We start from the raw sequence: 23,823 nt of genomic DNA on the forward strand, positions 1-23,823 counted from the left end.
AGGGTTGCCAGGTTACTGGCTGGTGGAAGCCTGCGAGGTTGGATTGGTTTGGAAAATACAGCGGGGGTGTGAAGAAAGTGGTGTGGTGAATAGTTTTGGGTGCTTGAGCTGCTGCCATTGCTGCCTCCTCCACAACCTTCTTTTCGGCTTCTTTTTTAGCCTTGACGTCGAGCGTCATTGGGCACCAATCCGTGCCATGATCTAATTGTTTTCCGTGGAAGGTGCAGTACAGCGGTCTCAGCTGCCTGTGATTGGTTGGCTTCAGGGGTGTGCTGGCTCGCCCTCTTCCTGGTCCTGAGTAGCCCCCTGTTGGCCGTTACCGAAGTTATTGTGACTTCGGTTGTGTTGCTGGTGGTTGTGGCCTTGATTTGGGTGCTGATTGCCCTCAATTGCCATGATTTGGTTGGCTTGGTGATGGCTATGACTTTGGTGTTGGTGGTGATTTTTGCTGTGGCTAGAGCTTTGGTTGTGGTTATAATTTTGGTTGCGGTTGTAGGGTGAAGCCTTTGATTGTTTCTTTCTGCCACCCTTCTTTTTCTGACCTGATGTATTTTTCCAGTTCCGCGAACAAGGCCTCCATGTTTGCCGGTTTCTTTCGTGTTAACTTCGAGGCTGTCGGGCCTAGGTTGAGTCCCAAGCGGAGATCGCAACGCTGTCAGCCACGCGTGGTGTTTGCGACCGAAGCTGAACAAATCTTCTGACGTAGCTTGTGAGGGGCTCCTTATCTTTTTGCTTGCAGTGAAAGAGATCAGCCTCATCGCTTAATGCTTGATGAAATCCTTGGAAGTTCTGGTTTAGCTTCGTTTTTAGGTTTATCCAACTGCATACCGAATGTGGAGGGAGTAGCGAGTACCAGTTCAGTGCTGCCCCTTCACAAGCGATGATGAATGATTTTGCGAGGATAACATCGTTGCCACTGGCCGAAGCTATGGCGGCCTCATAACTCATCAAGAATTGGCACGGATCTGTTTGTCCATTGAACTTCGGTAGAGTCACTGGCTTGTATGTTGCCGGCCAAGGTGCAGTTTGAAGTTTGATTGACAACGGCGAACTTTTGTCGATTACCATGCACATGTTCATCGCAGGTGGCTGATTGTGCTGGCCGAAGCCGGGGTTAGTGTAAATGATTCTTTCGGAGCCGGAGTTGAAAGCTTGGTTGGGTGGTGGCATTGGCTATTGTGGCGTGCCTTGGAGGTTCTCAAGCTCGTGTAACTCTTGCTATAATTCTTCGAACTGCTTTTTTACCTCGTTCAACATTGCTAGCCTGTTGGCTGCTTCTGTTTGAGCTTGGATTTGCTGTGCGAATCTTTCCTTTTGCCTCTTCACCTCTTCAAGCTGTCATAGGACCGAGGTTAATTCGTCTTCTAAGTCACTTGGGTGTTTATCCTCGGTGTCTGGTTGCGGTTGGTCCTCATTGGTGTCGTCCTGGATGGAAGCTGCCTTCAGTGACCTCGCTCTTAAGACATCTTCTATTCTCTTATATCGCTCTTCCTTATCTGTCAGGACCTGCTGGGCTGGTTCTGTCGAAATGATCTGTCCTTCTTCTGTGACTTCGGCTTGCGTAGTGGCTCTCTTCTGTCCTTCTTATATGGTTTCTTGGTGACCTGAAGCACGGTGGGCGCTAAATGTTGGGCCTCAGCTCCTTGCGAAGATAAGGCACAACGAAGCTAGCGCAACACAAGGGAATGTGAACCGTTACTTCAATAAATGTGGAACGTGAAAATTTACATCGGGGTCGGTTCCCCTTTTATAGTGTCCGTCGAGCTTCCGCACTTTACACATCTACCCTCACACATCCTTACATTTGGGTCATTTGTGGGTCACGTTTTTTAAGCCACCCGGTAGCTCCACAAATCACGCTCTCCAAAGGCTCCGTGACTTGGCGCTCCCTTGTCGTTCCCAGTCATTGCGCTTCCCGGCTTCGCTCTCAAAATCCTCCCAGCTTCCTCAAAGCTGCATCTGCCCGACTCAGCATCGCTCGACGCCCCCGTCTTCGGCCGGGAGGCTGGAGAGAGCTTCGGTATTCGTAGCATCGTCAACCGTTCCCCCTACATAACCTGCCTTCGGTCACGCACGCCTCCTTGCCTCCGGCTGCAGAGGATAGGAGCGGAGCAAAGGTTATTGGGTTAATTAAACATTCACCAGCGACTCACCTTGCCTTCGGCTTCATGCTCAACTTCGAGGAACCTGTTCATCAGGGTGCGCCCGAAGCTCGAGCATTCAGCTCGAGGCTAGCTCCTTCTGGGATCCCAACATATTGGCAACTACATTTGACACCTCTCGTATGGGTGATCATATGATTGAGCAATTTTGTGTTTTGAATTTTTAATTTGACCGATTAATTGATCCATGAAGATGGCGACCGGCCAGTCATTGGTTACTTGGAAGGGTTTCGGTCAACGTGTGATTGGGCCAGAAATTAGAGCTGCGGTGGGCCAAAAAAACGATTGGGCCAGAAAAACATGCGCAGAAGCCCAACTACCTCAATGTACTTCGCGGGAGCGGCCGCGTCTTTCTTCCCGATCTCCACTTCTCCCCACCTGCCGCGCCGCGCCGCGCCGCCATCGCCATGGGGGTGATCACGAGAGCCAAGAAGAGGAGGCTGGAGGAAGAACAAGAGCTCGTCGACCGCATCAGCCGCCTCCCCGACGGCATCCTCGGCGACATCGTTTCCCTCCTCCCCACCAAAGACGGCGCACGCACGCAGGTCCTCTCCTCCCGGTGGCGCCACATCTGGCGCTCCGCTCCCCTCAACTTCGACATCTACGGCAATCCTGTCAGGGAGATCTACAGCATCCTCTCCTCGCACCCCGGCCCCGGCCGCCGCTTCACTATCGACATGCGCTACGTGCGGATCGAAGACTACGCCGCCGCCGCCGCCGCCGCCGCGACCCTTGGCGCCTGGCTCTGGTGCCCCGCCCTCAACAGCCTCCAGGAGCTCGAGTTCTACCTCGGCCGTCCGCCTGACATTCCACCGCTACCAGCATCAGTACGCCGCTTCTCGTGCACCCTTCGCGTCGCCAGCTTCGGCGGCTGCAGTTTCCCGGACGGGAATGCCAGCGCGCTCCAGTTGCCGCTTCTCAACCAGCTGAGCCTTGTGAGTGTCAGAATCTCAGAGACCTCCCTTCATTCCTTGCTCGCCGGCTGCCCTGTCCTTGAGAGCTTGCTGCTAAACGACACCAAGGGCTTCCCTCGAGTGCAGATCATGTCCACTAGCCTCAGAAGCATCGGTGTGTGTTCTAGTTCGGGAAAAGACAGGTTGAGGCAGCTCATCATTGAGGATGCCCCATCTCTTGAAAGATTACTAATTTTCAAATGCATGAAGATGGAAATCTCGGTAATATCTGCGCCGAAATTGAAAATTTTGGGGAAGCTTTCTAGCATCCAGTTTGGCACCACAACATTTCAGGTACCAGCATCATTCTAACTTCCACCTTCATGAGCAATCCAAAGTCCCTTTGCGTGATCATGATGTTAATTCTGTGCTTAACTCAGGGATCAAGCATTGTTACCCTGACGACGGTGGTGTGCAGTGTGAAGGTTTTAGCTTTGACCGATGTGAATCTTAGTTTGGATGCAGCTATTAACTTAATTAAATGTTTTTCCTGCCTGGAGAAGTTGTACATCCAGGTGACAAAACCTACTATTTAACTGAGCGTGCATCTGCACTCTTTTGTCACTTGAATCAATGATTGGTCTAAATCTAGGTTTACAACTAACAACAATTTTATGTTTATTTTGCTTTCTTAGACATCAGATTTGGGAGAGACAAATACGTGGTATCGTAAATACTCAAATCTTATTGGTACCCTTGAATCGTAAATACTCGAATCTTATTGGTACCCTTGATATCCGACTGAAGAAAATTGTGTTATCTTACTATCAAGGCAACAAGTCACATGTTAACTTCGCCAGTTTCTTTGTATCAAATGCGACAGTGCTGGAGTCAATGAGGTTTGAGTTAGATGATCGAAACGTTCGCAGCGTGTGGATTGAAAGACAGCGTAGGCTGCTCCAAATCGAAAAGAGGGCTTCAAGGGGTGCCCAGTTTTATTTTGTATCTCGTAACAAATCGATTGGGTCATTTTGCCATATGTCTGCAGAGCAAGAGCAAGTGCATGATTTGTCAACAGCCGATCCCTTTGAAAGGTTTCACAATTAGGTCTGATTCCATTCACCATGGATTAGCTATACTGTTTTGCCCAGATCGACTTGATCAGTCACTCGTTAGTGGTGTCTTGACATTTGTTATCTCTTTTCCTGGAGTACTTTCATTTGTTACGAGATTAAATGCTATATCAGTTAATTTTAAGTTTCCTCTCTTTTCAAATCATCCAACAATATCAGTGAATCTTAGATAAGTTAATTTGCTCCTCTTTTCAGGCACGGGCTCAATGCCCACTGGGTTGCATTTGTGACGGGACACCAAACTGGAAAACTGAGGAGCTCAGAATTGGAGTGGAAATCCTAGAGGGTCAGAGCATTAACTTGTTTTTGTGAAGTGGCTATTCAGTTGGGCAACAGCGCTAACAAGGATAGTCGCAACTTCAATTTTATTCAGTTACTGAGAACTGGCAATTCAAGGATTTGTGCCAGATGTATGATTTGCAAATTAATATTCTCCAGACCAGAAATATGCATGGACGTTTATGTGTATCCAAACATGGTTAAGGTGTTGTATGCATATGAAGCCTAAGGTGCTACTTCAAATCACTTAAAGAGCTAGACGTAGTTTATTTAAAATGTATGGCATGTACTGGAATGCTTGAGAACATCAATATTTTATCTGATCCTTCTAAGCATGTTAAGCATTCTACATTTTCAATTGCTTTATGTTTGGTTTCTTTAGGGTTTAGGGTTTAGGATTTTAGGGTTTAGGATTTTTGAGTTTTATGATTTAGGGTTAGGGTTTAGGGTTTAGGATTAGGGAAGAGATTATTGGACAGCCTCAGCCTGAGGTGCTTCACTCGAGATCAGTGTTTGAACCAAATGCTTCAGGTCCATAGATTTTATAACCTCTAGTGCCAGCCTGCATTTTAAACAAAACATATGACCACATTAGAAAAACAGTTTATATTTAGATAATAAACATAACAGAATAAAAGAGAGATCCAATAAAAGAGAGGATCTGAAAGACTATAACCTTATATATCTGACAGATTCTGAGGATGTAGATATGATGATTCTCTACCGGAAACTTCAAATTTGCCGAGTGTTTTTATGTTTGCCGAGTGTATTCCCTCGAGCACTCGGCAAACAAGTTCTTTGACGAGTGTTGTGCTAAAAATACTTGGCAAAATAAAAACACACGGCAAAGAGGCAGGGTTTGCCGAATGTCAAAAAAAACAACACTCCGCTACCCCCTCCCCAGATCCGCCACCCCCTTCCCTCCTCCCGGCTCCTGGCTCCGTGGTGGCGTGGCGGCGGCGGGAGGCAGCTTGGGCGGTGTGGTGGTGGCGTAGCGATGGCGGGAGGCACCTCCAGCGGGCGTGGTGGCATGAGGCAGCTTGGGCGACTATCTGCACTGGTGGTGGCATGGTGGCGACGGGGAAAGGGTGGCAGCGGCATGGTGGTGCTGGTGGTGGCGAGCTGGTGGCGGCCGAGGAGGATCCTGCTAAGCCTGCTACTGAGGACACCAAGGGCGCGATAGCGACAAGGAGACCGACGGTAAGGACGCGGGCAGCATGGACCAGGCGTCCACCGACAACGCCAAGGACCAGAGTGTCGAGCAAGCGTTGACGGACACCAAGGAGAGCGCCAGGCTAGTGGTGGCTTGTTTTTTTTATTTTTTTTCGAAAAATGTTTGCCGAGTGTTTTTTGGGCACTCGGCAAAGTCTTTGCCGAGTGTCCGACAAAAACACTCGACAAATATCGGTTGTTGTTAAAATTTATGCCGATGTTTTACCGAGTGTTTTTGGGCTTTGCCGAGTACCCGGGTACTCGGCAAAGATATTGTATCCCGTAGTGATTGCATTCTGGCAGTCTGAAAACACAGTCTAAGGGGGTGTTTGGCATGGCTCCACTCTAGAACTACAACAACTCCACCAAGAAATCCAGCCAAACACCTCAACTCCAAAACTCCATGGAGCAGCCAACTCCATGGAGCTGTAGTGCAAATAGAACTGGAGTTTTGGAGCACCTCTTTTGCTGCTCCAAAACAACCTCTTTTGAACCTCCTCGTGGAGTTGGTGGGTAATTACCCACGAATGCCACTTGTTACACAAAAAATGTTTCATTCTGTTTCCTCCCTCCCACCCGTGACTATTTCCCCACCCCAGTCACCTGTCGCCCGTCGCCTCCCCGCCGCCCGTTGCCGCCCCGCCTACCGCCTCCCCACCGCTCGTCGCCGTCCCGCCCGGCCGCCCATCGCCGCGCCCCGCCTGCCGCCACCCCGCCGCCCGTCGTCGCCCAGCCCCGCCGCCCCGCCCCCGTCGCCCGTCGCCGCCCCGTCGCCCGTCGCCGCCCCGTCGCCCGTCGCCGCCCCGTCGCCCGTCGCCTTCCTGCCGCCAGTGGCTGCCCCGTCCCCGTCGCCCGTCGCCCCACCGCCCGTCACCTCCCCGCCGCCCCTGGCCGCCCAGCCCGCCGCTGGCTGGCCCCGTCGCTGCCCCGGTCCCGCCAGCCGCCCTCGTCGCCGCCCAGTCCCGCCGCCCATCGCCGCCCCGGCCCCGTCGCCCACCAGGCCGGGTAGCCACAGCAGGGCGCGCCCCATGGCGGTGGTGTGCGTGTCCCACTCGAGCAGCTCTTCGCGGCAGACGGCCGGGATGCGCGCCGGGTCAGGCCGTTGGGGCCCGAACGCGATCTGGACGGTGTCGCGCCAGCTCGTGATGGAGGTCCAGAACAGATCGACGTTGGAGAAGTACGAGACCCCGCCGGCCATGGAGCGGCCGTAGTGCGCGGAGCGCTCGGCAGCCGGGAGCTCGTTGAAGGCGCGCACGGCGGCGAGCGCCCACGCGGGGTAGTCCTCTGGGATGCCGAGGGCCTGGTAGTGGTTGATGAGGTGGAAGAAGCCCCAGCTGCGGGTGGCTTCGGCAGCGGCGGGCGCGGGGAGTGAGAGGTCGACGACGGGGATGGAGACGCCCGGGGGCGCGAGCGGCGCGGAGGCGTAGGGGTCCGGGTGCACGAAGAGCACGGGGACGGAGGAGACGCCGGACTCGACGAGGCCGCGGACGCCCATGCAGGCCTCGTCGAAGGCCTTGAGGAGCGCGGCGCGATCGGATGGGCTGCCGGAGCGGAGGGGGACGCCATAGCCGAGGCCCTTGGGATTGCGTGGAGGGGCAGACGCTCACTTGACCGAGAGAGATGGATGGTGCTTAGGGAGGATGACAAGTGGGGCCTAAATTGGGGGCAACAATGGCAATACACACTGAAATCGATCTTTTTTGGAGCTGAGAGCACCCATCTAGCCAAACACACCATTTTAGTTCTGGAGTTCTGGAGTGGAGCTGGCTCCATCTGGAGTTCTGGAGTGGAGCAGCTCTACTCGGAGTTCAAGCCATGCCAAACAGGGCGTAAATGCAGTAGAATTTGGGTAGGGAGTGAAATCACTACAGCACTTTGGGTGATAATATAAGAGAGTGAAAGGACCAAAACGAACTCAAGAGTGGCAACTAGCATACTGAAACTATATATACTATTATACTGAAAGGAGCAAAACAAACCCATGAGCAACAAACTAATATACTGAAAAAAAACTCAGATGTAAATAAGTCGCAATGTACATTCTTAGTGACCCTATTGTTGCTCCAGATTTAGAAATTGGACTAGCTGGTAGGAAAATCATCATCTTTGAAGTTTATCATAAGATTTAAACATTTGGCTTATGCATCAAACGAGATGTGTAGGAAACGAACCTACCAAAACCAAATTGGATCCCAAAAATATAAGAGTAATGAAATTATGTACCTGGCAAATTGTTAAACTGATAGATAGCATGGTGGAAAAGCTAACTGCAGATTTCGCGATATGCAGCATTGATTTCGCGCTGGTAATTAAGCAGATGGAGGGGAAAAGGATGAAGGTGGAAGACGAAGAGATGAGGCGAAAGTGGGGGAAACGAGGAAGGTGGAAGACGAAGAGATGAGTTTGACTGTCACACTTTCCAGCATTGATTTCGCGCTTTCCAGCACTGATAAGTGCCCCCCACCCCTGACCTCCTCTCAGTGACTCACTCCGATTCCCCAATCCCATGGCGATGGCCGCCCGAGCCAAGAGGGAGAGGAGGGGGGGAAGGCTTGACGAGGATGGAGAGGAAGAGCTCGTCGACCGCATTAGCCGCCTCCCGGACAGCGTCCTTGGCGACATCGTCTCCTTCCTCCACACCAAGGACGGCGCCCGCACGCAGGTACTCTCCCCCCGCTGGCGCCCCATCTGGCGCTTCGCTCCCCTCAACCTCGACATCAGCACCGCCTACGTCTCGCGCATCCTCTCCACGCATCAGGGCCCCGGCCGCCGCTTCTGCCTCCACCTTGATTTCCTCGACCTCGACGTCGACGACCACTCCGCGACCCTGGACCCCCGCCCTCAACAACCTCCAGGAGCTCAAGTTCCACATCGGCTTTGCATTGGCTTTGCATAAGGAGAGTCCGCCGCTGCTGCCGGCATCAGCACACCGCTTCTCGTCCACCCTTCGGGCCGCCAGCTGAGCCTTGTGGATGTCAGAATCTCAGAGACCTCTCTTCATGCCTTGCTCGCGGGCTGCTCTGTCCTTGAGGGCTTGCTGCTACAAGACACCAATGGCTTCCCTCGAGTCCAGATCATGTCCACTAGCCTCAGAAGCATCGGTGTGTGGTCTCGTTGGGGTGACGACAGGTTGAGGCAGCTCATCATCGAGGATGCTCCATCTCTGGAAAGATTACTAATTTTCAAATGCGGGGAGATGGACATCTCGGTAATATCTGCGCCAAGGTTGCATATTCTGGGGGAACTGCAGGGCAAAGGCCAAATGCTTCAATTTGGCGCCAGGGCTCTTCAGGTATTGGGGCATCATTATTCTCACCTTCATTCGTGATGGATTCATGTCCTATAACTCGCCTGATCAAGATGTGTGTAAATTCTATGCTTAATTTCACTCAGGGATCGACTGTTGCTAGCTTGACGACGGTGGTCCCAACCGTGAGGGTTCTAGCTTTATCTCATATGGAACCTTGTTTGGATGTGGTTATTAACTTGATGAGGTTAGCTCACCAAGGACTGCACAAAGAAGAATATCCATATGGAGACTGTCTCCTCAAGAAGATACTGGAAAGAATGAACAGTGATCTGTGTTATGGCATTATATGGGTGTGTTTGTTTCTTTAGGAGCTCCTAAAATTTCTATCACATCGAATGACGAATCTATTAAGCCTAATTAGTCCATGATTTGATTTAAGCCTAATTAGTCCATGATTTGATAATGTGATGCTACAGTAAACATGTGCTAATGATGGATTAATTAGGCTTAATAGATTCGTCTCGCGAATTAGTCTCCATTTATGTAATTAGTTTTATAATTAGCTCATATTCAGTCCTCTTAATTAGCATCCGAATATTCGATGTGACATGAATTTTAGTCAGGACTAAAGATCCAAACACCCCCTATGTCTCTAAGTGAAGACTCAAGGAAGAGCTGCAAGATTAAGAATATATATATATATATATATATATATATATATATTAACAACTGTACATGACTTGTTCAAGTCATGTGAAAGGTCAGTCCAACTCCCGCGATGTTTGGCATTTGGGATTCATTTCACCTCTGCCTCATTGTTCTCCCTCGTGATCGATAAATGGAAGTACCAACTGTCAATTGATCAAATTAAGTAGGGACCTGATAGAGCACTAGTTCAGTTTTCAACATAACAAAAGGCACACTCTGCACCTCCCTCCCCCACGGCAGTACCTTCTTGCAAATGTTAGTGTTGCCACTGTCATCACTCACCAGCTTCAGGAGAAATAACCACGATGAACATACCCTTTTATGATCAACATGTACTCGTAACTTGTTTGTTCCTCCTACTTGTGAGTCTATCCAGCATTCCAAACAGGCCCTGAGTCACTAATTTAAGCTGTACCAGTCACAATGGTCATAATTTAAGATGCCAAGTGTTTGGCACAATTGCATACTATATAGGCGAGACCTGACAGGTTCTTGAGATTGAGTGCAAGGTTGACAAGGAAAAGGCAGGGTCAGAACTTTAAGTTACTTTAGCTACATCTAAACTGCTGTGTACAAGTGAGTCAACCATGTTGTGATTTATGACACCTCTCTAAAAGGAATGTACTGCTTCAGTTTGTTATTGTACAGACTGCAGAATACATTGTATCTGCATTTTATTTCTACTTTATTTACTGTGCTCTTTGCTCAGATAATGAAATTGCTTGCTTTAATATATCATAATCAGTTTTGCTGTACTTGTATGAAGACTGAAGAGAATCGTTTTAAAAAGTTTTTTCTAGCATGGGAATATGGGACCTCTGAACCAGGACTGACTGAAGTCAAGCAGAGCCATTTGTTCAGCTTACAGCAAACAAGTAGCATACAGATATTTCCAATCTACAGTCTCCAATTTCCCATGTATCCTGGCAGCCAGCAGGGAGGAATCGACAAGATGGCCATGGCGGCTGGACCGTGCGTATCCGTCTCCTTCCTGAGCGCAGCAGCCTGCAGCGGCAGTCGCCATCTCAGCTGGCCGCGGCCGCATTCGCAGCACACCGGTGACGCCGCGGCAGCCTCCTCTGGGGCGCGCGCATTCCAAATTGTAGATCGTTTTGACTTTTCTAAGTGCATAGACATTATTATGCATCTAGATATAGTATATATGTCTAGATGCAAAATAATATCTATAAACTTAGAAAAGTCAAAATAACCTACAATTTGGAACGGAGAGAGTATCGATCCAAGAGGTGACCTCGACCATCTTCAATTCTTTATTACCTGCACTAGCACTGGTCAAACAAATGCAACACCTACACTCATCAAACCCAATCAGAGTGAGGCAAACCATGGAGCCGTCAGTAGTCGTGCGTAGTTGTTAAGTTTCCCAATTACTTTCTGTCAGCATTCTCCTTTTATGATTGATTGAACACATTTCAGATTCTACAATGTTGGGCAACGAACACTTGGAAAGTCAGCAGGTGCTGAATCCTAGTGCTGTCAACCAATTGCACTGCACAGTACAGTATATGTAGATGCTTGAAATCAGAGCAAAGCATCATATTGAATCGACATCATAAAGGAAAAATGCCAGCTTCGACACCCACATTCTGAGGCTGCAGGATGGAGGAAAGGCAATGCCACACAATTCAATAGATGTCATGAAAATCAATGCCTCAGCAGCGTGCATTATTCGATCTGTTAATACTAAAACACTTTGCACATGACTGACTAGGTAGTAGTGCACGACTATAGTTACACCAGGTTTATCTCTTGTGATCGTGACACCCTATCAAGAATAAACGTTCAGATATCCTTCTGGTTCTGCATAAGCGTGATCCTGAAGAAACCGACTTTATATATGTTTCATAGAACACTTCCTCTTCACAGCTCTAGACGTGTACATGAGTACATGGATAACAACAATAATCTGCAAGTAGATGGATCAAAAGGTAAATTTATCTGGGAATCTCAGCAGATGCTATGAACTCTTGCTCCAAACTGTAGCATGTTCGGCTATGAACCGAAGGAGTACCACCACCATTAGCTCTTGAATATATGAACGGCTGTATCTCTTGATTGTTTCCTCGAGCAACTTGGCATAATGAATTCAACCTTTCCATTCGCAAGTTGTGCAATGTTATCTCCACTTGCTTCATGGTCGGTCTCTCTTCCCCTCGAAGTTTCAAGCACATCTCAGCGAGGGATGCAATACTTTTAATCTCTTGTTCAGTTGCTTCTTCGCGGATATGAGCATCTACTATTTCTGTGATTGGCCTTGACTTCAATTCTGACAGAAAGTAATTGAACAAGTTCTGCTTTGACCCAAACTCATCCGTAAAAATGGGCTCCTTTCTTAGGAGCAGTTCAAGAAGCACCATACCAAAGCTATACACGTCACTCTTTTCATTTAGCTGTGTAGTTTGGTAGTATTCAGGATCTATATAACCAAATGTACCTTGTACCTTTGTATCAATGTGAGATTGATCAATAGGAACCAACCTTGAAGCTCCAAAGTCTGAAACTTTTGCAGTGTAATTTGCATCAAGTAGTATATTAGATGACTTGACATCACGATGAAAGACTGATACTGCAGCCGCAGAGTGAAGATAGCAAAGTGCACCTGCAGCTTCGCATGCAATTCTCATGCAGTCATCCCAAGACAATGTGAAATTGCTATCTGAAGCAGAATGAAGAGCTTGAAATAATGAACCATTTGGAATAAAGTCATATACCAGTAAAGGTACCTCTGTTTCAAGGCAACATCCAAAAAGTTTTACGATATTTCGATGGTTTATCTGTGAAAGAATGGCAACCTCATTGATGAATTGCTTGATCTCACTTTGTTGGATGATTACTGATTTTTTTATGGCCACCACACGTTGATCAGATAAGATTCCTTTGTACACCATACCGTGGCCACCACGACCCAGGATACGTGTGTGGTCAAAATTGTTTGTGCTTTTCTCTAGCTCTTCCAATGAGAAGATCTTTGTCATGTCCTTAGCATTTTCATCCGATGATATCAATTGTTCTAGTAGAAGGCCTTGGTTGTCTTGGAAATGCTTCTTGCGCAGTCGCTTTTGGACGTCTCTTCTCCATTTACGGACAAGAAATATTGCACTCAAGGTAAGTAGTAGAATTGCTATGCCAGCACTAAGGCCCATGACAATGCCTGTAGCAGACAATTATTCTCCTCAGCATTTTTCTTCTTTTTGCCATATTCATTGCAACATTTAACAGGGTTAGAAACTCACGTACCAAGCACGAAAACTCGGTATCTTTTGACCTTAATGCACTGCATTGTTGCAGTATCATACTTTGTTTTGTCGGGGCACTCGGTGCAATGGTAGCTTCCCACAGTGTTATTGCATAATAGCTCTTTGCAGATTCCAGGTGTAGTTTTGCACTCGTCAATATCTGCAACAACATTATATAGAGCGTGATGAGAATTACACAAAAACATAATGTTGTGCTATGTATACGTATGTATCTTAATGTGGCTTAAGAGAACCTTGGCAACCGTTTGGGACATAGGGATTTCCATGAAAGCCATGCATGCACTGGCACCGATAACCATTGTATTTCCATTGTTCTTGTACATATACCTTATAGGTTGAGTCGTTGCAATCCAAGCACATACTGTTGACGCTAACACATCCATATGCAGACGCATTCTTCTGCGCCTGCAGGCAGCTAAGATTGTCGATGGTCCAGTGCAAAGATTCGGAAGTCATAAAGTTACTGTAGACACGACGGTCCGGTTCAGCGACTCGGATGTCAGAATCTAGCAATTTAATGTCAATGATCCCTCCCTCAATATCGATGTGTGACACTTGAAAATTCGTATCAAGCTGTAGTGTAGAGGTTGCTATGTCTGTGCAGTTGAGACGAAACTCGGTCCTTGCTGAACAACTTTCTTCTAAGCCGAATGGAAAGGGGACGTTGATGTCTCCACATGATCGACTACAATTCACCTTCCGTGGAACAGGATTGTAGTAGTACGCTGTTGTTAGTCCCAAATTAACAGAATCATCGTCAACAAACAAAGAAATATGGCGTCAAATTTTACTGCACCAATCATTATTTATATAGATAGATAGATAGATACCGGAGGAAGGCATGTGAAATTACCTGGATCGACATGGGAGCAGCCATCCAGTATGTATGGGTTGCCAGCATATTCTGGCTCACACCGGCACGTGTACCAGTCAATGTTCTCATCTGCTGATTCGTTTTCGCAGCTGCTATTGTTACTAACACATGCATAATTGTTATCGTTACGCAATTCATCGCTGCACGCTGGATGGTCAGCATGAACAGACCAGGCAAGCAACACGTATCTAGAAATTACGCTGATTTCTCTGTACTTGGGGAAGCTTCCGTTAGTATGCCGGACAAACTGAAGCTGCATGATGTTAGTGCCGGTAAGAGTTTTAACGCAGCATCCGATACCATTACATCCCACCGAGGTAACGTTGGGGAACGTTTCGCCAGGGCATGTAAGTGTACATGTATACGCTGAATCATCGCTGAGGTATACATCAAAGCCGCAGCCCTTGATTACTACTTCTAAGCTGAAATATCTAATTATGCTTGGTGCTTTCCATGACACGTTATACACATCCACGCCAGATGTAACATGGATATCACGTCTGAAGAAAGTAGAGATATCTGCTGGCAAAATTAACAAAGTTATTACAGAAGGAATAAATTGGATCGACTTGTTCAGAAGATATCATCAAAGATGGATATTCTATATTTCGATTCAACAAGGTGACGATAGCTTTTGGTGTTGGCTAAGTGATTGAATCTTCGCCTTGGAATAAAAGAAATCAGTACTTGTCCTATCATACCTTCTTCGTGTATACAAAGTAGTAGACTTGACTAACTCAATTCTCAGGAAATCGCGAATCAGACCTCAACAAGAGAAACACAAGGACCCTCCTTTTCTTTTTGTTTCCAATTCACTACCAAGCAAGTTCGAACGAATTGACTATTCATGTGATAAATTCTTTGAGTACCTCGAAGAAAAATCCGATGTACGGCTACCTTGATCAATGATGTCTGTGAGAACTGCCGTGTCATTGTCGCTGAGGTAGAGCCCTCCTCCTGTGGTGCAAATGAGCTCAAACTCAGGGCTCCGGAAGCAGCCAACACCAATGCCGAATGGGTAGTCAAAGGTTATTCCGCCACAGCTCTTCGGACAGCTAGCCATAGAGGCAGCAGAGGGAACAATAGTAGTGCTGCTATTGCGGTTATCGTGGTTGGCAAGGATGGCGCCATTGACTGTCGGAGCTCCGACGCAGGCAACATGAAATAATAGACCAGCCAGCAGCGCGTCAAGGACACCCATCCTCGCCAAAGTGAAGCACTTGTTGCTACCTCTAATCTGCAGGAGGAATTTGTGATGATGAATATATTTGTGATGTCTGATATTTGAAGGTAGTGCAGCTAGGATATAAAAGGACGTGTCTTAAGTCAAACTGTAAATCTGCCTTTTAAATTTGTAAAAAGCTTTAACTCATTGGCGGGTGTCTTTCTGCCACTAATTCATTTTCCCCCTATTTACACGAGAGGGGCTCCCCAGGCCAAGCACAACACCCATTGCGTCCAAATCTTACTCAGATACTCCCTCCAACCCAAGAAAAATAGAATTCTAGTTTTATTGTAAGTCAAACTATCTTAAATTTGACTAAATTTATAAACAAAATATGCATAATCTGAGAATATATGAATCTAATGATACTTATTTGACATCACAAATGTTCATACTCTTCTCTATAAACTTGGTCAAACCTAAAATCTGACTTATAGGACAAAATATAGAATTGCATTCCTTTAATCATGCATGTATATCATTTGATCAATGCTACATCTAAGTTGGACAAGAACCTCAGATTACTATGTGTAGCTCTCATGTTCCAGTTTTTAGATTTTGCGATTATAATTTAAGAATTCGTAATATGTTCAAGACTGGTCATTAATGAGATATGAGGGTTAAGCACCGGCACCGACAAGGATTCCTGCAATAGTGCATGCAACATTGCCCAACCTCATGCTCCCTCAGCATAGGTGTGTGGTCGTGGAAGTCGCCTCCGGACCGCTATGGCTTGCATCGTGGTGTTGGGGATGGGTACGGGCATAATTAGGATTAGGGTGAAAGGAAGGTGGGTTGTTCTAGTGTGTGGGATCTGAAATATAAGGGATCATGGCTATACACATGGACAAGTGAAATCGTATTTGTGCTAAGTACTAATCCTAATTAAAATACAAGTAACAATAAAAAGAACATGCAGGAGAATTGGGTATAATATATTAAGAAGAAGAAAGGATGTATATAGAACCCTAACAGACTTACACAGGTTTTATAGACAGCCTGATAATTAAAATACAAGTGAGATTGGTATCCAGGTACTTAGATTACTATTGTTTCAAAAATAAACTAGGGTATAGTGGTCTAATTAAGCAGAAGTGCACTGATATACAGAAAGTAGAGCATCAGCAAAGTAGCAAGGGAATTGAGGAGGTAAACTAACCATCGCAAAGCTCCGTCCTGCAGATCGAAGCAGAGAGCACACACCAATATATGCGCTATACTGCCTACTGGAGATGGCTGTTTTACACACGAATTTAAGACATTCAATATGACACTTTGATTTGGCTAGCTGGGCGCATGTACGTTAAATTATGGGAAAGTAATTAAAAGCACATCCACAGTTCACTATCATGCGATGGAGGAGCAAAGGTGCACATGCTTTTTTATATTTTTATAAAAAAGTTCAAAGGTTTGCGCCTCGCTTTCGGCGCATGCTTTTGATCTAATTATACTTTGTCGATCTAGTTTAATTCGGGGCTTGTTAATAAGGCCCGATTGGATCCCTGTGTCCCTACCATATATATTGCACACTTCAACTTTTAGGAATCCAGTCAGGCAGATTGCACGATCTACTCCGTCATATTGTTGCACATTTAGGGGGTGGTTGGCTCCCACATGCTAAAGTACAGCACCTATCACATCGAATGTTTGGATATTAATTAGGAGTATTAAACATATGCTAATTACAAAACTAATTGCACAGGTGGAGTCTAATTCACGAGACGAATCTATTAAGCCTAATTAGTCCATGATTTGACAATGTGGTGCTACAGTAACCATTTGTTAATGATGGATTAATTAGCCTTAATAGATTCATCTCGTGAATTAGCCTAGAGGTTCTGCAATTAGTTTTATATTTAGCTCATGTTTAGTCCTCCTAATTAGTATCCAAACATCCAATGTGACACGTGCTAAAGTTTAGCACCTGCTATCCAAACACCCCTTAATAAAGGTTGAGCATCTCTCTCACAAGGCAAGTTCTGCTAGCTAGGAGTAAAGTGGGCAAGCATGGGATCCAACAACCACCACTACAACTCTCTCTCAGGAAATCAAATAATATGCGCATCCAATTGACCAGTTCAGTCTCTGTCATTCGTTGGTGGAAAAGTGAGCATTAATCCTGGTTGGAGAGATGCATTGGTCTCGAAAATCCAACCAGAACTAATTTTTCGAGACTAAAGGCCTTCCTCTTTAATCCCGGGTATTTCACCTGGTAGACCAACCGGAACTAAAAAGGTTCAAAAAATAAAAAAAATGGGCCACACCCACCATCATGACCGCTCCTGCACCAGGCCCATCCGCGCCGCGCCAGGCCCTCACCCGCCGGCGCCGTGGCAACGCAGATCCGCCCGCACTGGGTCGTCGCCTGCCAGCGCCGCATCGGGCAGCTCCGCGCGCGCTGGGCCATCTCGCGGGGAGGGAGCTAGGAGGAGGAGGCTAAGGAGGCGGGGAGGGAGGGAGGGAGCCGAGGGAGAGGAGGAGGCAGGAAGGAAGGGACGGAGCAGAGAGGGAGGAGCGCTAGGAGGACGGGAAGGGAGAGGGAGCAAAGGGTGGAGCGAGTTGAGGGAGAGGGAGCAGATAAGAGAGAGCAAGAGGAGTCGGAGAGATAAAGCTAGGGTCATGAATTAGTCCCGGCTGGTGGCTCGTATCGGGACTAAAAGGGTCCTTTTAGCCTCGATTGGAGCCACCAACCAGGACTAATTCATTTTATCCCGGCTGGTGGCTCCAACCAGGATTAAAAGCTCCACTTTTATCCCGGTTGGAATCACCAACCAAGATTAAAAGGGCTCCGACACAATACAGGAGTTAGATCCGGGACTAAATCTTCATTAGTCCTAGGCCCAAAAACGACTGGGACTAAAAACGCTGGATGGAAAGTCTACTAGTGATTGTTAAATTAACCTAAATAAAGTAACATTATATACACAAGTACACACTGCTTTCGGAACAATATCTATCCATCATTCTAAATTCCTCATCTCTCTCACCTGGGATCGCCAAAGAGCAAAGCAGCATGGATCCTGTAGCTACTACTGTAATAACCTGGTCAGTAGGATGGGTATGTTTGTGCATGACCAACACTTAGATCGGATCTGAAGTATGGTGGGAACTGGGAAATACCATCACTTGTCTAGCTAAGATGTTAGTGGGATGCACATCTAATTATCCATTTTACCTTTTTTCTAATATACCAAAAAACTAACTCATGACATGCATGCATGATATGTACCACCATGTAAGACTGTGTATACCAATGCAGAAGTGATGAACATATCGATTTCCATTCCAAATACAGTTTAATCAAAGGTTGAAATGCTCTCTAAGATCACATCACCACTGAGCAGCCCTGACTTCCTCAGCAATGTGCCGGAGGACACAATGGTTGTTGAAATGCTAAGCAAGTCACTCACAGTGGTGAGCAGGCTACTTATTACCAATCCTGGAGATGGGGACACAAGGCTGTGCCTGGAGCTTGCAAGTAACACGGAAGCTGTCAGCAATCTGATAAGTATTTTGGACAATGACAGCGAAGGTGCCCAACAATTGCATCAACAAGCCCTGGAGACTGATGTAGTTAGCCTTTAATGATTCTTTCAAGCTTATTTTCAAGGACTGCTACACATGCCACCAATAATACAGTGGAAAAGGCAACAATACTTTAGTTCAAGTTGAACAAGCAGACAGGGAAAACGCCACCAGAGACCAGACTGAGGGGAAAAGCAGAGGAAGCTGCATTGTTTTTTTTATTTGGTCTTATTTCCAGTTTCTAAGATGTCAGTTAAGTTCTCTTACTAATGTAGTGTAGAAATATTTTCTCCGTGCTCGGCAGTTCACACACATACAGTGGATCCAGTTCAACATCAGCATTATTTATGATCCAAATTATATATCATTCTAGCAAGATAATTTGTAACTGTTTGTTCGAGAAAGATAATTTGTAACTGTGATGCCATTTTTTTCTAGGCAATGTTGTCAGCAATATCCATCGTAGCTACTAAATGAAATTTGCATCCAATATTAGATATACATACATAATTATAAGGGGCCACTGTAATTTGTTCAAGTAATTCATTAACTCCTTTCAATAATTTATGTACAGAACAAAAGGCATCTTCCTTTGAAAATAGTGAAGCTTACCCTGCCAGATGGTTATAGCTATGAATCTATGATTCAAGTCAAACCCAGATGCATCCAACATTTCAAGGAACGTAATTTGAAGGAAGCAGTGTCCGACACATTGAAATCCATGTCAGAGGTAGATGAAAGCATGCTATTTGCTGGGAATGATCGTGAGGTGATCAAGCCAGCAAGGTCTCTCACTTCTCTAGTGGAAGAAGCACAGGACCTCCTAAACACAGCACAAGAACAGGGTAACTGATATCTCTGCCTGACGAAGGAGACATCTCTAAGTATGGGAAAAACAGGAGGTTGTGTTACCTGTTTGAATCTCTGAATGTGTTTGAGGTTCCACATCCCCTGGCAAAGCAGAGGGCAACTGAAGTCAAGCAGATGCCATTTGTTCAGGGCTCCGTACCTGACAGCAAACAAGTAAGCTAACTGCTACTCCTGCAATTCAGATATTCCCAATCTATGGCCTCCAATCTAATGTCCCTAAATTCCCATGTACCCTAGCGCAGATATGTCTATTCTCAGTTTGCAGCGGATGTTCCATCCGGAGCAACAGATGCTCCTTCAGTAAATTGAAAAGAAAAATTCAAGCAATCATCAGTGTATTCGACGAGATCAAATGGGATAAAAGAAATTAGAGGTGGAGCAAACTGCACCCTGACTGCCTTTCCCTCTCGCTCGCCCACAACCGGCGAGTAATCCTCTGACCCTGTCGCCGCTAGCCGCCGCCGCCGCCGCTGCGGACGGTCGTCCCGTCCGGGAAGCACGGAACCCCCAGCATCCAGCTTTCCCCTCCTCTTCGCTGAGCCAAAGAAGAAGGACCGGGGGCGGGGGCGCACGATCGAATCGCCTCCGGAGCAGCGAATAAGCCATGGCCCACGGGTGAGGCAGCGGAGCCGAGCCGGTCGCCGGAGTTCGGAGTGCGAGCTGTGGCCGACGAGCGAGGAGGAAGACGAGAGAGCGGCCACCCTGTCAGGAAATGGGACGCAAGCCACCGCGCTTGGCTATTCTTTTTTTAGTGGTTGTTCCCGGAACCGTGGTTCGCGCTCGCTGGGGCGCCTACCGCACTGGGCGCGACCCCGCCCTGCCTCGCCTCTCCGTGACTGCTCCACCAAGATCTGCAACCTTCTCTTCTGAAGAAAGCTGATACCGGCGATAAACCATCAAAACTTCAGAAGGTGTAGCCAGCCACTCTCCCAAGATGTGCAGATCTTGTTTGGTTCAAAAGACCGAAAGGATGCTAACCAAATCTTCAGAAGGTGTAGCTACTCTCCCAAGATGTGCAGACATGCAGATCTCTTTTGGTTCAGAATGTGTTTTGTAGGGAGGTATCGAAGACCACCATGATAGGAGCTCAAATTTCCCACTGGTCTTAAAAGTTCCATACATCACATCTTGGAGTCTTACCTTTGGAACCTTGTCTTGTGCAGAGCCATATTGATTAGAAAGAACAAAAACTTCAGATGGCGTAGCCATTCTTCCAAGATTCGTAGGTCTGTTTTGCTTCAGAAGATCAATTGGACGCTCACCAAATCTAGAGATAGGCTTCTGCAAAGACCCTCTCAAGAAGGTCAAAACCTTGGACCAAATAGGATGTCAAAGTTGTCCCTCAACAAACGGGCAGTGAAATTCCTGGCAATGAAGGAACCATCCAATGTACTGGCTATCTCCATGGTCAGGTGTGTGAGCCTTGGTTGTACCTTGGGATCCATGCTTCCAAACGCAAGTGTCTTGAAGAAATACCAGTACGCCTCACGGGGCAGATACTTCAAAGTTACAGCCCGTGTTGTTCCAAACTTTTTAATCTTCTCAGAGCGGCTTGTAACTATGATTTTACCACCGCATGGGACAAACCTTTTAGAAGCAGAATACAACCTGTTCCATTCATCTTCATTGAGATCCCCAACTAACTCGATAACAACCAGCAATCTCCTATCTTTGTTCGAAATCGACACATGATTTAGATGTATTCTTGCACATCCGTCTCTGAGAGTAGCTAGCTCATCATCTGTAAAACCGTAGTTTTGAAAGAACAAGATTTCCGAGAAATGATCACGGACTCTTTCATCCTTGCAAGCATGAGCAACAAGGGTGCTCTTGCCGACAAAGATTGGCCCGAAAATTGGTAGGACCTCCAGTTCTTCAGCACCATAAGGTTGTGTTTGCAACAGGAAGTTGATGACAATTTCAGATTCCATCTGGCGGCCAAACAGGCAGTTGCCTAGGACGAGATGCATGCAGTAAGGCTGGCGGTACAGGTGAGGGTAGCTCGTCAAGAACACAACCAACTCTTTCGCATCAAGGATCATGGAGGTCAATTCGTCAATCCCCTCTTGCAGTTGTTTCGAAATAGGTGTGTCTCTGTTGTAGAAACATAAGCTTTTCAGAGAACTTAGTCTAGACAGAGCTGAAGAGTTAATAATGACATGACCTTTGGTGTCCTCCTCGTGAGATTGGCACCTAAAGGTGTCGAGCATGCATATAATAGCCTCGATGCATGGCATCTCTCATCATGTGCAGATGCTGGACCATAGCTTGGTTGGAGATGTGCCCCCCCATGGCCTCGTCGATGATGATCTGTGCCCTGACAAGGACCCTGCTGAGGTGATCCTCCATGTCAAGTGGTGTCGTCTTTGGAGATTTTGCTGATGAAGAAATTTATGGATCTAGTGGACAGTTCACCCAGGACTGCAGAAAGGAACATCTCCATTTAGGGATTCTCTCCGTCAGGAAGATAACGCAGCAGCCAGCAGGTGGAGGCCATGAACAGAAGCTATGCATGATATGCTAGTCCACGATGCAAATCTGAAAGCTTGTGATAAATATAGCATTTGAAACTGTGGTGGCTTTTACCAGGCCACAGCCGTGTAGACTGTGAGAGGTTGGACCAGATCATCAGAAAAGTCTTTGTAGCCTTCTAATGCTGAACTATGTCTATGTGCATGAACTGTGAATCTTAGTCAAAGAAAAAATGAAGACCGAGCACTATCAGAAAGAAAGATGAAGGCTTTGCACTACCGAATTCTTTGTGGAAGTACACTATATATCCATTTTTTCAGAACCAAATTTCAGGCAGTCCCCAGCACACTTAGAGCATCTGGAATCCACTGCCGAATTCTTTCCAATTGCCACATGTCAAGTCGGTGACATTAGATGGGCTGGAAAGAACTGAAGATGGAGTAAATTCCAACAAAAGCTGAATGAGTTGTGCTTCAGAACTTTAGATCATCAGATGGGAGGTGAGGACCAAGGGCCAAAGCAGGTACCGGATAACCAGCGATGATTGCGTGCGCACTAAAGTTAATGATACAGGCAGATACCTCCGTGCTTGGCCGAGCTCGCCCTCCACTGTCCTCTTCTATCTCCGCCAGGACCGCGGCAGGCTACGGCCGAGGTGGCCTGTGGCCCGCGCAAGAGACCGGAGGCAGCGGCTTGGCCAGTGAAGTTGATGGAGACGAACGCTGGCATGCTTGGCCGCGGCAATCGTTCAGGCTCTCGTGATCCCATCTCCTCTGCAGCTCTCGGCGACTCCGCCTCCAATCGCGCCGCTGCGCAGTCCCGACTCCCGAGCGAAGCAGAGCAGGTGGGTGAGGAGGCGAGGGAGAGGAACGAGTGGAATGGGCCTTGTGGGCCCTTGGACGTGTAATTTTGGGCCCGGCAATTCCTTTGGGCCCTCGATCCAGAAATGCCTTTTGCTTTCTCAGTGCTGTCTGTCGTGGCGGTTGGCGACTTCATTGGCCGAGACTCCGAGAGGAAAGGAGAGGCGCGAGAGAAGAGTCAAAGTCAACGCCGGCCATGACACGGTGAGTCAGCAGTCCGGCCTGCCGACGTGCTGACTATAGAGTAAATCAATGAAATTAAATCCACAAAAATATGCAGTTACTTGCAAACATAAAGGAAAAATGCAAGTCTCAACGTCCACAATCCAGGGCTGCTAAATGGTGTAAGATTAAACCAATGGCAAGCAATTTACTATGTCTCATGAAAATTCTATGCCTTGGCGTCATGCATTATTCTGCTAATACTACCTCCATATCAAAATGTTTGACGAGCGACAAGTATTATGACATGGAGGTAGTACCACTACGCCAGAAACGATTTGTGCTGGTACAGCTAAATTAGCGTGCTGGCGGGTGTGATTGGCATCCGCTAGCACAAAACTTCCTTGGCCTGGCGGGGGAGCACCCGCCAGCATAGTGATCTCTGTGCTGGCTGGTGACGTAAGCCCAGCGCCAACACAGATCCATCTGTGTGCTAGCAGTCGACCTAAGCCCACCACCAGCACAGATGAGGTGATTTGTGCTGGAGGTTGGGTTATGTCGCCCGCTAGCACAGAGCTCGCCATAAATACTCCTGTTCATCTTCTTCCCCAAGCAACCTTCCATTTGGAGCTTGCCCGAGAGGAGCTCGGGAAAAGCTCCAAAAACATCAAATCTAAGGGGGAACAGCTCGCCGAGATGCAAAAGAAGGGTCTTTTTAAGACGAACAGGGAGAGAGATCAGCTAACCGCCACAATTGGAATCGCAGGGCACTTTGGGCGTGTTCGAGGGATGTCATCAATATTGCCCTGGGGTAAAGCATTCCAGAACAACCAAGCAAGCTACAAGAAGTGGGACCGTTATAAGAAAGATCTTGAGGAGAACATGAGAGATACCGCCAAGCAGGAGCTGATTGAGTTCTT

General features: G+C 47.2%; 4 protein-coding genes across 5 annotated transcripts; 1 reads left to right on the forward strand and 3 right to left on the reverse strand.

Annotated features, from left to right (window-relative positions):
• Positions 1-2,373: 2,373 nt before the first annotated feature.
• LOC117842772 (F-box/LRR-repeat protein At3g03360) lies at positions 2,374-4,471 on the forward strand. The gene is made up of 4 exons (XM_034723283.2): positions 2,374-3,409; positions 3,496-3,630; positions 3,751-3,818; positions 4,384-4,471. Exons 1-4 carry the CDS (start codon positions 2,570-2,572, stop codon positions 4,469-4,471), a joined length of 1,131 nt encoding a protein of 376 aa, XP_034579174.2. The 5' UTR covers positions 2,374-2,569.
• Positions 4,472-4,963: 492 nt separating this feature from the next.
• On the reverse strand, positions 4,964-7,174 carry LOC117842775 (DIBOA-glucoside dioxygenase BX6-like). Its single transcript, XM_034723287.1, has 2 exons — positions 6,677-7,174; positions 4,964-5,029 (listed from the first exon to the last, which is right to left on the reverse strand). The coding sequence occupies exons 1-2, from the start codon at positions 7,172-7,174 to the stop codon at positions 4,964-4,966; spliced, it is 564 nt and encodes a 187-aa protein (XP_034579178.1).
• Positions 7,175-11,289: 4,115 nt separating this feature from the next.
• LOC117843018 (wall-associated receptor kinase 5) lies at positions 11,290-16,759 on the reverse strand. Of its 2 annotated transcripts, none has more exons than XM_034723569.2 (6): positions 16,174-16,759; positions 14,659-15,026; positions 13,769-14,308; positions 13,149-13,640; positions 12,896-13,054; positions 11,290-12,809 (listed from the first exon to the last, which is right to left on the reverse strand). In XM_034723569.2, exons 2-6 carry the CDS (start codon positions 14,720-14,722, stop codon positions 11,593-11,595), a joined length of 2,472 nt encoding a protein of 823 aa, XP_034579460.1. In that variant the 5' UTR covers positions 14,723-15,026; positions 16,174-16,759; the 3' UTR covers positions 11,290-11,592. The 2 variants fall into 2 exon arrangements, with proteins under 2 accessions (XP_034579460.1, XP_034579458.1); XM_034723567.2 differs by having other exon boundaries at positions 14,687-15,026; positions 16,174-16,750.
• A 1,517-nt stretch (positions 16,760-18,276) lies between these two features.
• On the reverse strand, positions 18,277-23,088 carry LOC117843369 (uncharacterized). Its single transcript, XM_072292017.1, is given in 5 exon segments — positions 18,277-19,362; positions 19,452-20,734; positions 20,737-21,619; positions 21,621-21,764; positions 21,766-23,088. Coding segments are annotated over 4 exon segments (1,485 nt in total). The 5' UTR covers positions 21,853-23,088; the 3' UTR covers positions 18,277-19,362; positions 19,452-20,363.
• Between the last annotated feature and the right edge of the window lie 735 nt (positions 23,089-23,823).

This window comes from Setaria viridis, chromosome 2, assembly GCF_005286985.2.
Source record: "Setaria viridis chromosome 2, Setaria_viridis_v4.0, whole genome shotgun sequence".
Taxonomy (NCBI): Eukaryota; Viridiplantae; Streptophyta; class Magnoliopsida; order Poales; family Poaceae; genus Setaria; species Setaria viridis.

What these genes read in the sequence shown, in the direction of transcription:
- LOC117842772 (XM_034723283.2), top strand. Translation starts at nt 2,570, where the DNA reads ATGGGGGTGATCACGAGAGCCAAGAAGAGGAGGCTGGAGGAAGAACAA. An exon ending in TTGGCACCACAACATTTCAG is followed by an intron (nt 3,410 to 3,495) that starts GTACCAGCATCA and finishes TGCTTAACTCAG; the next exon opens with GGATCAAGCATTGTTACCCT. An exon ending in TGGAGAAGTTGTACATCCAG is followed by an intron (nt 3,631 to 3,750) that starts GTGACAAAACCT and finishes TTGCTTTCTTAG; the next exon opens with ACATCAGATTTGGGAGAGAC.
- LOC117842775 (XM_034723287.1), bottom strand. Translation starts at nt 7,174, where the DNA reads ATGGGCGTCCGCGGCCTCGTCGAGTCCGGCGTCTCCTCCGTCCCCGTG. An exon ending in TGCTGTGGCTACCCGGCCTG is followed by an intron (nt 5,030 to 6,676) that starts GTGGGCGACGGG and finishes TTTAAAATGCAG; the next exon opens with GCTGGCACTAGAGGTTATAA.
- LOC117843018 (XM_034723567.2), bottom strand. An exon ending in CACAGACATCATTGATCAAG is followed by an intron (nt 14,309 to 14,686) that starts GTAGCCGTACAT and finishes TTTTGCCAGCAG; the next exon opens with ATATCTCTACTTTCTTCAGA. An exon ending in ATACCGAGTTTTCGTGCTTG is followed by an intron (nt 12,810 to 12,895) that starts GTACGTGAGTTT and finishes TGTCTGCTACAG; the next exon opens with GCATTGTCATGGGCCTTAGT.